Source organism: Homalodisca vitripennis, chromosome 4 (assembly GCF_021130785.1).
Source record: "Homalodisca vitripennis isolate AUS2020 chromosome 4, UT_GWSS_2.1, whole genome shotgun sequence".
Taxonomy (NCBI): Eukaryota; Metazoa; Arthropoda; class Insecta; order Hemiptera; family Cicadellidae; genus Homalodisca; species Homalodisca vitripennis.
Window position 1 is genome coordinate 20435990 of NC_060210.1, and position 17392 is coordinate 20453381.

Here is a 17392-nt window from a genome sequence, read left to right on the forward strand (position 1 = left end):
ATTTGTTTCAATAGTTTTTATTCAAAACAGCACAATGTTTTTTACATGGAAAACCAAGTTTTATTGGATTACATAATTATAAAGCATGATAACAAAACAATAGAAATGTATTTACTTTCTGATGGTTTTATTACAAGTAATTAGTTGTCTAGGAGATGAGATACACCTGTTTGTTATATTTAATTGTTATTATGAAAATGACAATTCAAATAAACTATTTACATTACATACAATGACCATTCATTTATAATTTATTTTTTTATAATTCACTTTTGTGCCAGTCTTTGAGTATCTTTGATATCTCAATATCACTGTCCAAGTATGTCTACTTCTGAAGTATGTAAATTGTCTTGCAAACTAAAAACTCATTCAATAACACTAAACATTGAGAACACAATACGTAAAATGTAAGCAGAACATTGAAGTGATACAAATTGAGCATATGGCAAAATGTAAACAATAACAAAACAAGCTATTAGTTGTAGTTCCAGCGTCAAACATAACAAATCGAAACGGAATGATTGCTCATAAGGATGCAGGAGGATCACAAAACTGCGATCTAGCGGAGAAACAAATACTTGATCATTAGCGTCTAGAAAGAACATGAGTGCTGCTCGGGCAAGATTATTCAGTCCTGCTCGGCCGCAATGAGTGGCGCTCGGGTAAGTTCCCCAATGGGTTAAAGGTTGTAAAAATTAAAATATACCCTACATTTTTTTTGAAGAAATAGTTTTTTCCTGCTAGCCACAAAAATGTACAAATCCACTGATCTGGAATTTGTACCACAAGTTGGGTAGACTCCAACTTGATGCACATCTCCCCTAATGGTCAAGCTACCCAGAGCCAATATGCACTGTGTAATGGTGACATATTCACATGCACATTACTACAAGACAAGTTTATAGCAAACTATTGATGCAAAGAACATCACTTGCTATATGGAACACCTTTTATTTTACAACTGCATTACATTTGTATTAGTTGTCATCAAATTTTGAAGAAGCGCCTATTACTTTGTCAACTAACCTAACTACATATAGCAAAAAAAAAAAAAAAAAAAAAAAAAAAAAAAAAAAAAAAAAAACATTCTGTGGGAATAAATACAATTGTGACCAACATTTTATTCTTCCTCCATGACAAATATTTGGTAACTAAATTATATTTATTTCAATTTTTATATACAATTTGTTATCATGCCAATGACAAAGATATATACTCTAAATTAACAGTTTGTATAATTAAAAACCATTGTAAATTTAATAGATTCAATAAGACATTTAACACTTATTTACACTTATCCTAGATTATTAAACCGAGGTTTGTGTCATCATGATGTTACATTGTACGGGCTGTTCAACACCATCTCCACAGTTTGGTACAGGTTCGTAATGATTGCGTCTGGCTTGATTCGAGGATGCGTTTCGTCACCTGGACGGAACTTTCCTGTCTTCACCAGTACGCCTCGGAGACCACAAGCTTGGGCGCCTCCCACGTCCGACTCAATATCGTCACCTACCATCACAACCTAACCTCGCACAGAAAACATATCAATTTATTTGTTAAATATCACAAAACGTCTTTTGGTCACTATGTTCAAGAATATATTATATATATTTGTTTTTTGTTGTATATATATATAATTTCAATAAACATTGAATCACAAAAAGTACTTGCTCCACCGGGACTCGAACCTGGATCTCTCAATTGCCGAGTGCATGTGCTACCATTACACCACAGAGCCCTCACTTTTTACTATTATTTTATTTACTACTAATAACCAAACTAACATATGATCGGTTATCCTCGCCAAAAAGGGAGCGGAATCCATATTGGTGGGGCCAGAGCCAGGATGTGGAATATCCTTCTCCAGCATTAAAGCTCTGGTTAAAGATTGGGAAAAGAGGACAAGATATAAGAATTGGAGCAGAGCCTCGGGTTTAAGAATATCCAAAATGTTTATCTCTCCTTATGCAAAAGGATGGACAGCTCTCCTAGACCAGAATAAGGAGGATATAAGACTGATATTAGGAATGTTGACAGGACATGGCCCTCTGAGAAAGCACCTTTTGAAGGTAGGCCTTAGTCGGAGCAGCGAATGTAGACTCTGTGGAGAGGAGGAGGAGTCAGCGGAGCACATTTGGTTGGATTGTCCTGCCATCGTAGAGACTAGGAAAAGATACCTGGGAGCATACCTCCTCAGCCCCAAGGACATCAAAGAACAGGAGCCCTTAAATCTGATTGGTTTTTGCAAAAGCCTCGGTTTTTGAGGGCACAAATAAAAGTAAGGGAGGCGCAAAGGTCCTTTTAGGACTAAGTGCGGGGACAAAGTGTCCTCTTCCCTCAGAAGGAAAAAAAAAAAAAAAAAAAAAAAAAAAAACATATGATCGGAAGACCAAATACCTGTCAAATGACTTTTATTTACATTAATTAAACTTGTATAAATGGCAATTGCCTAATTTAATTTCAATAAACATTGAATCACAAAAAGTACTTGCTCCGCCGGGACTCAAACCCGGATCTCTCACTTGCCGATACACCCAAATACAAAATAATTGAATCGTAAAGGTATTTGTTTTTTGTAAATCATTACTACAAAATTAAAATCTGTCATAAAATAATGAATGCTTACTGATGTAATTTTGATAAAACTACATTTACACTGGCAAGATGTTGCAAGTTTTGTGTTTGGCAATACAAATTGTCAGTGTAAGGGTCCAAGAGCTCTTGAATGGTTGCGCAACCTGTGTTGGACAGTTGTACATGACGAATAGAGTCTGATATTAAAATTTCAATGATAAACATTGCCCAGATATCACTATCGTGTGTGACAAGATTTTGAATTGACTCCTGCAACATTTGGAAAAGCAGCTGTCACAAGTATTTGTAACAGTTCAAGCAAATAAAATTGTTTATCCTTGTTCACATTATGCTACAGCAGTTGTGCATTCTCTCACACCTTTACTCGACAGTGTAAATGTAGCTTAAAGCTCAAAATTTCTTGATTGATACTTTTTGTTAATTTTCAAAATTAATTACTCTAAAAATTATGAACTCATGTAAAAAATATCATTAAGGTTGTTGGCTAAAATGATTATATTTTTAAAATGAATTTTGGATTACATTTTCATTACTTACAGTCAGTTTATTTGTTAAAACGCATTAACCACATTTGTATAAGAAAAATTCTCTTAAAAAGTGTTAGATTCTGATTTAGATTAATGCAAAATGGGAGGGAACGACGGAAACCACACTATTATCCCCTCTTAAACTTTCTTGGATTCTAGATATGTGCGAAAGATGAAATACAAAGTCTTCTATTTAATATGAACATTTCATTCCATATTTTTATCACTACGCTTTTTAAAGCAATAATTGAAGTTAATATTAGAATTTTGTGAAATTATCTCATGTACTTCATCTACAAAAAAGTCAGTTGGTATAGGTCAATACTATCAATTTCACTGATTATTATACCTCGTTAGGTTGTAGATTCATATCCTCAACAGCGGTTAAGAAGAAGGAAGCATCAGGTTTACCAATAACTTTTGGTTTTACTCCAGACGAAAACTCCAATGCTTTTGTAAAAGCTCCAACATCCAGTGTCAGACCATCCTTTTCTTTATAGTATTTCCTGAAATAATGTTACAAGAAATTTAATTTTACAAACTAGTACTGTGCTGATATTTATCATATTAGTGACTGTAAGGAAATATGGACAAAGTGGAATTGATTGGCTAAATATAGTACAGCATATAACATTCGACAAGCAGAGAAAAATTTCAAAGTTTTTCTGTGAACACTAAAGCGGCCATATTTTGTGTCAAATTTTCTAAAAATTATGGTTTTTTGTTTATCCACAAAATAAGTTCATCAATTAACCTAATTTCCACAAAAAATTATATTTAGATATTTTTGTGTAATCGGTTGTGATTCGAAGTGACCAAAAACAAAATTTAACATGTTATGTTATAGGTTGATATTAATAACAACTTGATTTCTATACCATGTGATCCAGAGGGGCCAAATACACTGAATGGAAGCAGTGAATCAAGTGACTCTGGCCTGAAACTCATTTCTGAATGGATATTATTCCATTTTAGGTGTGATTATTTTTTTTACTTCTGTACCTGGACTGATAACAAACATGTTTGGGGCCAAGGTGAAAAAATTTTGTCTACACTTTTTGTGGACTTTATTAGAAAAGAGTAATCTACATAGCTTGGCATTATCATTTTAATTGATTGTTCCCAAATTCATGACCTGATCTTAAAGAATTATGGCCAAAAAGAACTACAATGGAAATGGTGAATCAGATGACTGGCCTTGACTTTAACCCTTCAAATTAATTAATGGAGAAACATGTCTTAAGTGTGATCCTAATCCTATGTTAGAATCCCAATTATGGTGAAACAAGAATCACCAAAAATCCTGCCTCAATATATGTAACTGTTACGCAGAAAAAGTGTGACATTTTGGTCATAACTTTCCCGTTCTCGTAGTTGTCTCCAAGCCAATTGTCATATTGTAAAATATTTTTGTAATAAAAATCAGTTTTACAATGGTCTTAACACCATCATCATCCATCCTTACTGTTCTCCTTACATACATTAGTGCTCATGTACGGATATGATCAATTAATATAGCCTTTTAACATAATTGTTGATGTACTATAAATATTTCGTACAAAATATTGTTCTATAAAAAAATTTTTAAATCATTGTAAATATTGTACATCTGTATTTCTTTATCACTACGCCAGAGATTTGTTAGTTTAAGATTTTTATAGATACTGGCGTTGTTGATATAAAGTTAATGTTTACATTTAATGTATCACAATGTATGTTTTAGAATAAAGAAAATTCTCTCTCTCCCAAACATTAGTGCTCATGTACGGATATGATCAATTAATATAGCCTTTTAACATAATTGTTGATGTACTATAAATATTTCGTACAAAATATTGTTCTATAAAAAATTTTTAAATCATTGTAAATATTGTACATCTGTATTTCTTTATCACTACGCCAGAGATTTGTTAGTTTAAGATTTTTATAGATATTGGCGTTGTTGATATAAAGTTAATGTTTACATTTAATGTATCACAATGTATGTTTTAGAATAAAGAAAATTCTCTCTCTCCCAAACTGTTGAGTGCAATTTTGTATAAATATGACTCTTTTAGTTGAACCTTTTGTAGCAAAATTTAACGTTCTTGAATTTTACTTCTTGAGTAATTACCACACCCCCCATGCACCTTCTAAAATGAACAACTCTTTACGGTTAAGCAGTCAAACTTATTGAATTCAGTGAACAACAAATTACTGAAAAGTTTTATGGTCCCTAATCTGTTATTTTCGTTTTCATATAACCTCTTATTTCTTATATACTCACCCCAATCCTAATGAGAAAAATTTTGGCTCTGCCAAATCAACGAGTAATCTAAATGCTTTGTTCATATTTTCAAAAGAAAAGTTTGGACCTGCGTCTCCAAGAACAACACAATTAGGGTCACTCGTATCAATGTCTTTAAACTCTTTCATCACCTGAGGACATAACATAATTGCGTTTAAATTATAAATTTTGACCTTTAATCAATTTATGACGTACTAAATTTGAATAATATTACATACTAGAATCACAATCCTCGAACACACTCTTAAAGAAACTGAGTAACACAGAAATGATGCCGAGTCTTCTACTAAATTTATTTTAACTTCAAAATAACTTTATTCATTATCTATACATTGAATATACGGGTAGTATCACTAAAATTTAACATTGGTCAACAGCCAGTCACAGCTTAACACGACAAATGGTGAAAGATCAGTTCTACCACCAATTTTATGCACTATTCAGGGTTAAACTAAGTTGCCCAAAATCTGAATCTTTAAAAGTTTTCTTTTGAATTTTTGAAAAATATTTTTGTAAACTTGATGTATTTTAATACAATTTCTGCAGCTTGGTTATCGTATGGGATAGTAAAAGAAAAGACATTCCTTTACTTCAATTCTGTTCTGTTTTTTGAAACCCATGTGCTGATTTGTCAGCTTCCAACAGGTAAATTTTTTGGTTTATCTTAATGATCTATATTTGCTTGCCAAGTTGAAGTACTATAAGGTCTTAAAACAACTCTGAATCAGGTAGACTTAAGGCAGTAGGAACTTTTTAAATCTGATTAATTATTTTTGCCCTGATCGACAAAAGCTGGCCAAGCTGGTGAAACTTCACATTGGAAGATAAGTTCCTGCTACTGAAGAATGGGTATTTCCTCAGTGGACTTCTAGGATAAGGGTGGAAACATTCATTTGAATCATGATTAAATATTAGGGACTGTTCTTTAATTACGTATGCTAAAATCATATTTTTTCAGAACCCCCTCCTTGTAACGATAATACTAACCCCCTTATCACTACATAATGCTGCCACCAACACCCATCCCCCAAATTTAAATTGTTCTAAAATAAAAACAATTTTAAACTCTAAAACATAATTTATTAATATAAAACTAGCATTCCACAACTGTAGAACATATTGTTTGCTGTTTCTTCTCGGTATGTGCATTTTTGTAATTTAAAATCAACTGTTAAAGGAGAGTTCCTGCTTTTTTTAAAATACATTTTAAGTACAATCTAAATGCAACCACAAAATAGCAGTACAGTCAGTACACCCTCACTTGGTACTGGACTTGCTAGATAGTCATTGTACAATAGCTAAACATGTTGACTTCCGCAGACGCCTTCACACGCAAAATAGGTGGGAGAGTAATAGAATTCACTCAATATAGAGCTGCAGTGAAGGTGTAATCTTTAACACATTGCAATCTTAGAATTCTATCTAATTAGAAATACAGCTAGCTGATGATGAAAAAATAAAAAAGAATTAAAATTCTCTAAACTGATATCAACCATGTATTAATTACAAACACTGATTGTACACACAGTGAATTTGATCACTCTGTTGATATTCATTATATTAATGTATAGTGATCCTATCTTCCAAAGAAGAAATGGCATATCTGCACATCAAAATTCCCACCGTAGCGGTTATGGCTCTGGAAGAAACAGCAATAAACCGGAATAAGGAAGGTTTACTAGAATATAGCTTTATTATTTTTGTAATAAGACTAATGTTTCACTCACCTGCTTGTGAACAACTAAAAACGGTCTCAATTTATTACTCTTCAAAATGTTAACCAATACTGGGACAGGAGCAAATACATCTTCCTCAGATATAGCGAACCCGAGTTTATTCAGCTCCTTGACTAAATTAGACTTGGTAGTTTGCGTTTCATTTGTTACAAGTCTAAAGGGTACTTTGCTGAGCCTCAGTCTGTAAAAATGATCAAACTCACAAATCAATGTATTTTACAGTAATTGATAATTTCCAATTTATAGAGCCTTACACACCAGTGTATATACTAGAATCAATGTTTACGCCCACTGTGACAAAAAAAGTTAATGAAAACACTGATATACATTACTGTTTCCTTATCATCAATGTCAATTGAAGTCACATTAAACAAGAATATACATAAATCTGAAATGATTTGTCTGAAAATATACTTTCCATTGGATATTGTACTTAACATAATATTGAGTAAATAATATAATAAGGAAATCTGCTTAGACGTTTATTGCGCTTTGTCAACAATTGAAAAGTTTCAGTGTTTTCAACCATATAAGTATAATACGTGACACACAAGTAACTTTCAGAAGAATGGAAAGTAACTTAAAAACATTTTATTTATTTACCTCCAATGATATAATAATTTTAACATGTTCATGACAACGTAACCCATCGGGTTCACACGATCTTTCACTACTGCCATTATGTACCCGATCGTTTACACACCGGGCTTTAGTAAAGTGCGTTGTGTGTCCGATGGAATACACGTTTCTATGCATTTCATTATAGTGTTCTTATTGTTTGCCTATCTAGTGGTTTGTAAAATGTGATCCTGTGTTTAAATAAATACCTTAGACCATCGTGTACCCCGTCGAGCGCACAATTGCTTAATTTTTAAGGAAAATTAATTTTTAGGTACCACTGGGGTATATGGAAACCATTGAAAAAATATATTGAAATAAATTTGTGCAAAATTGCGAAGCCTACTTGCAATTCTTGTTGTTATAATTAGACGTTTAACATAAGATTAGGTTTTTTCTATTATTGTTGAAGACAGACAGCAAATAAAAATGTCCGAAAATAACCAGTTGATGTGAACATGTTAACAGAGTAGGCTATCCTTAATATGAAATGCATAACAATAAATAACTGAATAATAAGATATAACGTAACAGATATAATTATATAATACAAAAATAGGAATTAATAAAGAAAATATTTTAAAAATATTATTATACTAAATTAAATTTGCAGTAATTTCCTTGAACAAAGGCAATCTCATTGAAGATATCGATTCCTCCTATAAACACAGACCAGTGGTATAAGTGTAGTTCATAGGTCCATATCTGCAGCTAAAGACAGACATTGATCTAGTTCCTCTCGTTACACACAGGTCTATCCTCTCTAAGATTTAGTTCTATTCTCTCTAATATTTGGGTCTATCCTCTCGAATCTTTATGTTACGAGGTATATCACCAGAATAAGAAAGAACATTAAGCATTTAAACTGGACAAGTGCCTTGAAAACAGATGTAAGTCTAAAATATCAACAGTGATGTTTCTTTAAAATATACAGTCACTATCTAATAACCGTTCGACTTGAACAGGTCCCTAGTGATGTAAATATTGATTTTGTATGTCTAACAAAACACTGGATGTCAGAAGAATAACTATAGTAAACATCTCCTAGAAATAACAAATATTTAATAGCTCACTACAAAAAACCAAGGTGAAGTAGCCAGTTTTTTCAAAATTCGCTTCAACAGAGCTCAAAGATTAAAAGTCAGATTAATAAACTGTCTGTTGAATTGCACTGTAAACTCACTGCTGTCTAAGTATTAAACTTAAATCAATTATCAATTACCAGTAACCAGTAACCAGTACTAGTAACCAGGTACTTAAGTGTACAAATGGCTATTTGTTAATATTTTCAGTGTCATGAAACAGGTTATTACTCAAATGAATATATTTAGGGAGACTTTATTGTCTGCAGTGATTTAAATCTACAATTCTTATGCGATAATAAAAATGCAGAAAATGTTGTAAGTTTATATTACAAAAGAGGAAAATCATCCCTCGCGATAGTACCAATTCAAGCTCAGACCACGTGAGCACTTGTAAAGGTTATCGCATAATAACATTGCATAGTGTAGAAATATTTCTATTGCTATTATATGCCTCATTCCTTACACGAAATGGCCTGGATTGTTACTGGCTACAGAGTACCCAACATCGCTATGAGAACAAATCATTCAGCCCAACTGTTACTGAAACAGTATCCCGGTAATAGGTAACCACTGAATTACCTGTTACTGACACTAATACTGTAGATCTGTAATGGCAGCCTGCAAGTGCAGTGGTGCACATGTTTTATTTGTGTCAGATACATTTATCCTTCAAAACAGTAAAAAGTAAGTAAATGTTATACTGTTTTGTTTGTGATGTATTATAAATACATATCCTAGATAGTTTTTTATTCACCATATTATCATTACTTTTCATACTGTAATTTGAAATACAACGTAATTATAGTGAGGATTCATTACTCATCAATATTGATAATTCGATATTATCGATCACTCAACTATTGGACGCTTATTATACTGCATCCTTACAGATTTGCACATACGCTGTCCGAACTATACTTTTTCCCCAAAAATACAAAAGGCTCCAAGATGACACATATACCACGTAAAAGTACACAATATACACTACATAATGACACATAATACATCTAGTTTTATTCACTGAAAAATGTTTATTAGGCTACCAATGAGTTTGAATTCTTCAAGTTTTGTAAGTAGCCTATACAGTCAAAACTTTCTTTTTCTCACACACAAAATTGCTCCATGACGACACATATACCTCGTGAAAGTATACATTACGACACTACATTATGACATAATACATCAGGTTTTATGTGCTGAGAAATTTTGTATTACGCTACCAATGAGTTTGAATTCTTCAAGTTTTGCATTTGCATGTGGAAGGTACAAATTTTGCTTTTCTCTAAATTTAAAAACATCTCCAGGATAACACATACTACGTGAAAGTATAGTATACACCAACATCAGTTTGTGAATAGATAGAATTGAAAAGTTGAGCAAAAGGCTACAGCGTATTCAGTGGCCTCCACGACTTCATTATTATCTAAACTACTAAACAAATATGTCTAACCAAATTAGGTTATAGATATTTCAAATTACAGTATAGTTCAACTATTATATCTAAAATATTTATAATTAAATGATGAAGAAAAAACTATCAATGCTATGTGTATTTATAAATGTAACAAACAGAATAGTGTAAAATTTTGTTACTTTTTACTATTTTATAACGAGTCTGTCGGCTTATGATACAAATAACACATGTACATCACCATTGTACTTGAGGCTATTACTCAAATACCATAATAATAATTTTACCTTGTTTGAATTAAGTTTAACAACATTTTACAAATTAAAATACATTAAAAATAGCTGACAATAATTAATTGAATATAACTATAATCTCACTATTATTCAATAATTATAGTATTCAACAGTTTAGGTATTTCTAATCGGTAATTTGGTATCCTGATTTAATTTTGGATTGCTTATTTCACTGCATCCAAATAAAGCTCATGTGCTACGGGAATCATGTGCCATTAAGTCTTCAAGAGCTACCCTGGAAGATAAGGAGGGATTTATCGTAGTTTTGTTAACATGGGTCCAAAGGAATTTGATATTGTGTTGGATACTTATCAATTTTCACGATATAATTATTATAGCTAACAAAGACATTGTACTTAAATTCTTGTCTCGGGTAGGGTACGATAAGCGGACCCGATTTTATTATATCGAAATTGGCAAACGATATTACTTAATCATAACCATCGATAAAATCAATCGATACTGATTAATTATTTTGAACTATTAACTTAAATTATCTATATCAACAGCTGTAAACACTCTAAAATAATACACGTAGGATAATATTTCAATTTTACATAAGTAATTCTGATTATTAAAAATAGCAGTCAATTTTAGAAAACTACATGACGTTGCTTTTTCGTGGCTTCAACATGTTGGACTCGTACTGAAAAACCCATTATGTGAAATTTGTGGGAAAGAAACAACTGTAACTGTGAGAGGAGCAAATATGGTCGTCTTCAGTTTTCCTAATTTTGGATATAATAATTTGTTTGATCAATGTAAATATTAAATTCATATTTTAATTTAAAACATATGATTGTTATTGAGGACTATAGGTACTTTTATATCGATTGACAGTCTTGGATTTGAGATGCGAATATTAGGTATCGATGACTATATTCTTCGATATAAAAAACCGGGTCCGCTTATCGTACCCTACCCCTTGTCTCAATCTAAAGGAGACTTCCCAATCCAAAAATTCCCCGCTAGCCCACATTTAAAATGATTATACGCAATTTTTTCTTATTACTCATGAGGATAAATACAGTCTACAGAAAATTCCGAAGGAATAACACTCTTATTCATTTGTATATTATTACTACTGTATTTGAACAGTAGTTAAAAAAAATGGATTATAAGGGTAGGGTACGATAACTGGACCCGGTTTTTTATATCAATATTGGAAAATGATATTACTTAATTATAACTTTCGATATAACCAACCGTTACAGATTTTTTATAAACTATAAACACTTTCATAGGTACTTTGGGATTATACCGACCACACCAGTATGAAGAACACAAAAATATAAATTTATAGAAATAGACATGATAGAACGAAAAAACAACTCTTTAATTGCAAAATTACAAACTTACAAGCATTTCCAGGTATTGTGATCGGTATTTTTGTCGCTGTTATCTTATCTTTCTCGAGAATCCCGATTACGGCAGGCCGCGCGGCATCACATGATTTGCACTGTACATAATTGCCTTTCCATTACAATTCAATTTATATTTCTGATCAGCCCCTCTAGAATTTGATATTTTACTGATAGGTACTATCTCGAGGGATGTTTTTCTTTCCTTGGCCGGAGGCACTCGCATTTTGGGTGGCGGAATGTGATCAAGAATAAAAACAAGTTTACAAGTTTTGAGTGTTTTTTCAATAAAGAGTTTAGTTTTAGTTTGGTAATGTTTGTTTTTGTTGAATTTTTGTGTTTGGAGAAATGTAGAGGTAAAACACGGAAGTACAACAAAGCGACGAACCAGCTGAACGGGCGGCGAGACTCTGCAATCACGTTATCTACTAGACCACACGACTTTGACCTCTGTCTGAGAATGGGGAGGGGTTTGCGATAAGACAATTCCTGTTTTATATTGACGAAATATTGTTCTACGCTAATCTAGTAATCAGTAGAAGCAAAATGTCAAATAACGATTCATGTCTGGGTGTGGTCGGTATAATCCCAAAGTACCCTAGTAAACGTATTTTCTTTTATAGGTAATACCAGAGTTGAAAGCTCGTGGAGGACCGTAAAACGAAGTTTAAAAAGTGGCATATCAGCTGACCTGCTTGCAGATGTCTGTGAATATTTGTACAGAAGAGAAGTACGGTTCTCGTCAGAAGATGATTCAATAACTTCTCGAAAGCGATTAATCATTGGTACCCAGGAGAAAACAGATAAATAATGAAGCATATTTCCTGTTATAAATGTTTGTTATGTTGTTATAATTTCATTATTGTTCATGAGTTTTTCGTATTTCCAGTTCTAATCGTTTGAGCTCATTTATTGTTTACAATACTTTCACTATGAGCGATATATTATTATTTATTTTAAAATATGATTGATATGACTATATATATATGTTGATATGATTTATAAACGTCTATTCCATAAATGAATATAAAGTATCCATGATTATGCTAATCGATTTAAAAACCGTGTCCTTATCATACTCTTATCAGATTATAATAATTTGCCAACCTTAAATTTAAGTCTTAGTTTTCTTGTTATAATTCCAAAACTATGCCTTAACGAAAAACTTACTATTAGACTATACTTACTTTTCAATAGCCATTATGGAGCCATTAATCACTTCATCTCCATTTTTTAAGACCCCTGAAATATCTAACAATAATCCCTTTATAGGTTTATCAAGCCAAGTCGTCCCCATTACAATTGTTCTTTTATGAAAATGTATTAACTGAGAACGATAACACAAACGACTAGAGAATAAAATCTCTAAGCCTAGATATGAGTTTCTTATAAGAATTATTATTTCAATATTAATAACATTAAAATATAATATATTAACTAACTAAACAACAAACCCATTATAGGTTAGTTTTGAATTGTGATTACTTTGTCCTCTCTGCTCACTTAATCTCTGACGTCAATCAACTCAACTGTCTACAACTACTGTCTAGTCGAGTAAAAACCGCGTGTTGACTACTGCGGAGCGGGTTTGCTGAAACAGCGAAAGACAGACATACAGTAAATGGTGCTATTATGATTAAACCTCTTAGATATACCCAAAGGATTAATACGAACAAATTTAAGAGTATCGTAAATTAACCAGTGATGTTGACGTTATTTTTTGTTGGATGCCTACCTCTATATTATTCAGTCTGACCCTCTATTATGTATCAAAATTAAAGACATTTGGATATATATATTTGTTATACTTAGTAATTTATATGCCTAGAATTAATGTTTCTTGTTTAAGTGGTAAGCTTAGTAAGCATATTGCTTTTGTACTTATTCTGATTCAAACATTGTTTTCTTATTATCTAAAACGGTATAACCATTTGGAATAAAATGTTTTAAACGGTAATAATTTGTATAACTGCTATAAATTATAATCTGGCTATATAGAGAAGTATTTTAGTCTCAAAATGTATACGTAATTATTTTTATGGCACGGAATAATCAGTTCGTGCTGTATCTATTTAGATATAACTTGCACATTGTGTCAGTTTGTAGTGTCCAAGAATGAACTATCACGCCTTTCCCCAAATATCATAAGTAGATTTTCGTACACTCAAGAGATGCTATGTCAATAATCTGGTAGTCTGACAAAACACAAGACAGTTTGACGAGTTCTCAAATTAGGTATAGTGTTCGATTTCTATTTACAGAGAACCCACAGTGACAAACAAGAACGAAGCCAGAAAGATTTTTTTGGGAGTTCAGACAACTGATATTTTTCCTTAGTGGATAAAGAGTAAGGTCCCATTTTATTTCTTAGGAAGTTATTGACCTATTTCTTTATTGAGAACGATCTTTCAGCAGAAAATGTCAGTAATATTGAATTATTTAGATAATAATAATCATTTACTTAAAACAGTAATTGGATAGTTGGGTGGGGGGTCCTGGACCCCTTGGACCCCTCTCTGGCTATGTCCTTGGTGACAAATACAAGTGGTAGTCCCATAATTACAGTTACCGTACCTAGCTGACGAGTCACCATGTGTTCACAAAAATAGCATTGTAGGACTAAGACTAGACTTTAAATAAGGCCCTTAAATCTTGAATTGAAGTGATTCTATGGAAAGTAACATTCTGAATCGTGTAGTTAAACTTCAAGGTTTGATTATTTCCGATTTAAGACGTAATCAATCAATTTGCAGGTTTGCAAGTAACTTTTGGAAGGAAATAGTCATTAAATAGACACCAGAGTCTTTAATCCTCAGTTATTTCCTGTCACTGCAGAACAGGTGAACTTTTGTATTATTAGCAAACGTAACATAATAACTATTTCTGATGTCTTCGATGTCCTATACATTTATTTCGTAGTATTTTCTATTTGTATATGAATACAAATATACGAAATAGTAAAGACTCTACATTTAACATCATAAGATAATACATTTATTAACTTTGACAATTCTAAGAAAATATACTGAATTTAAATAGTGCGACGAGCAAAATAACTATGAAATTATGTACGGTATGTGAAAACTCCGTCACGTCATAAGCATTGAGCTTTCCAAACACATTCTTTTTTATAAGAACTAAATTAAATTATGTATATCGTATGTATTGACATCCATAACACTCCATGTCATCTGATGTAGAAATAAAAGGTTTATTTTATTGTATAAAGTGGCCAATTTACTAAATCACCCAATCTGCTCGTCTCTCAAACAGAAATGGCCCTACAGGTAAATTTCACTAATATATTAGTATTAGACCGTTCGTATTGAAAGCAATTTGTTCAGGAATTGCTTATGAAGGAAATATAAAAAATTCAGTAATAAGAAATTTAAAAAAATAATAGTAAGAATAAATAAAAAAAAGTAAAGAATGTCTTATTTTACCGGGCAAAATAAATAAATAAATAAATAATAAAAAATAAATAATTACTCGTAAATAGTTACTCGTAAATAAATAATTAGTAATTATACGAGTAAATACATAGGAATGAATAATAAGAATAAAACAGTAATTAAGAGTGCAATAACAACGAGTAACAATATGAATAACAATGTAATACATTTGCAAATCAATAATAATTTATGTCTGTAATTTGTCAACTACCCTCAAACATGCAGGTGGTTATTCCATCAGTGGAACCGTCAGAGACGCACGAGGGTTACTGTTGGTCTCATAGATAGATGGTCTTTGTCTGATAGCACCATAATCTTTCCGAAAAGGCAGCAGACGTGGTGGTCATTCCAACACCATGAAGGCATTGAACTGCCTCATAACAATCTTTGACTCTGATAAAGTTGAAATGACACCCCTTGTATGTCTCTTCTTGCTTTCAACAAATCAATTTGAAATTATCGTTCATAGGGGATCACCCATGTAAGTTAAGTCAATGTAGTAGCCCAGGACTTTAAGGAATCAATTTGTACTGTAAAACTTGATACGACTGTCTAGTACCTACCTATACAAAAATGATCACAATACATTTGCTTGAATACTTTGACACCGTCTGGGAGAAGGAGCTTCGATTATAAGGTATAAAACACAAGGCACAATGAAAAGAGATTACATATTTAAGTGTAAAATGGCTCAGTAAATTATTACAACGTATCAATAAAGAGGTAAGAGAGTAAAACTATTTACAATACGGTTGTTTCACACACACACACACACACACACACACACACACACACACACACACACACACACACACACACACACACACACACACACACACAGCTAGGAAGAACACGCGATTTAAAACGAGAAGCTGAAAAAGGCTGTCCGCCCATTAATTATACCGTAAAAACAAAATTTACTTATTAGGACATGGCACGTGGAAACATATTCCACTCGAAAAGTGGAAACATATTTTTCGAGATTCTTGGTTGTATTTTTTTTTCTATTTTAAGTTTGGTAATATTTGATTGGCCTTTGGCTTTCTATTATCGTTGCGACGTCTTCGTATGCAATAGACTGTTTGTACTGTATTGTATTGGTGTTTGTGGACTTATGTAAGGTTAGTTGTGTTAATGTAGATTTTCTCTCATAATTTACCTCAAATTAATATCAACTTTGATTTGTGGGGGCTTTTATATCTCTAAAACCACATAAAATGTGGTACTCGATTACAGATTAGAAAGATTGAGTTTATTATTCCCTTCCCAAATTTGTAAACTATCCTAGCCTAGCCTAATTTTTTGGATTTAATAAAGTGGGTGCTTTCTTGTGACCACCTTCAAATTTCACGTGTGCCCCCTTGGAAGGAATCAAATACCTTCTTTATTAGTCTACATAGGCATAGGTCTAACACAAATTTCTAACTAAATGCAATTTTATGTGAATTTTGTATACTTATTCATATTAGTGGAGGCAAACAAATTATTATAGCTTTTACTTCTTGTTTTAAAGAGACCAGAAGAAAAATTATTAGAATCATTATTGCCAACAATATTTTAGAAGCTATTTTAAGTGGTGTGCAATATGTTTTGATGCCATCAACATATAGTGTACCATAAATCGTGGTAGTATACTGTATACTTTGGTATTATCTGGAGGCTACTATTTTTTGTAAAATTATTCTTACCGGGGTCTTAAAAAAAAATTACATTATTAGAAAAACTGACTTTATTTGGCTTACTGTGAAAATTACGTCATTATAAGGACGCTTCTTGTTTTCTGCCTCCCAAAAGGAAGTGATGTCAGCGAGAAGTAGGCCACTCTTTCTCTATCTACTTCTTGTATTACGCTATATAAGCAGGTTTAGATTAGGTTATTATAAATATGTTACTAGTAGTTCCTAAGTTAAAGATAGGCTACCTTTAAAAGTGCCCTTGTGATCCAAGCTTGAATTAAGGTACTATCTCGAGGGATGTTTTTCTTTTTCCCCCAGAAGTGTGGGGTGACGCCTAAGACCCCACTG

The 17392-nt window shown here is 32.2% G+C and overlaps 2 protein-coding genes across 3 annotated transcripts in view; one reads left to right on the plus strand and one right to left on the minus strand.

Moving 5' to 3' along the window:
• Positions 1–1101: 1101 nt before the first annotated feature.
• Positions 1102–13456, minus strand: LOC124359019 (phospholysine phosphohistidine inorganic pyrophosphate phosphatase-like). Its single transcript, XM_046811361.1, has 5 exons — positions 13104–13456; positions 7140–7329; positions 5392–5543; positions 3475–3631; positions 1102–1525 (listed from the first exon to the last, which is right to left on the minus strand). Exons 1-5 carry the CDS (start codon positions 13211–13213, stop codon positions 1328–1330), a joined length of 807 nt encoding a protein of 268 aa, XP_046667317.1. The 5' UTR covers positions 13214–13456; the 3' UTR covers positions 1102–1327.
• Positions 13457–16326: 2870 nt separating this feature from the next.
• The window catches only part of LOC124359020 (vesicle transport protein SFT2B), a 37113-nt gene continuing 36047 nt past the window's right edge, over positions 16327–17392 (plus strand). The window contains exon 1 of one of the 2 annotated variants that reach the window (XM_046811362.1): positions 16327–16489. The gene's annotated coding sequence lies outside the window, so the exon portion shown is untranslated. The remainder of the gene's footprint in view (positions 16490–17392) is intronic. The other variant, XM_046811363.1, reaches the window with a different exon arrangement.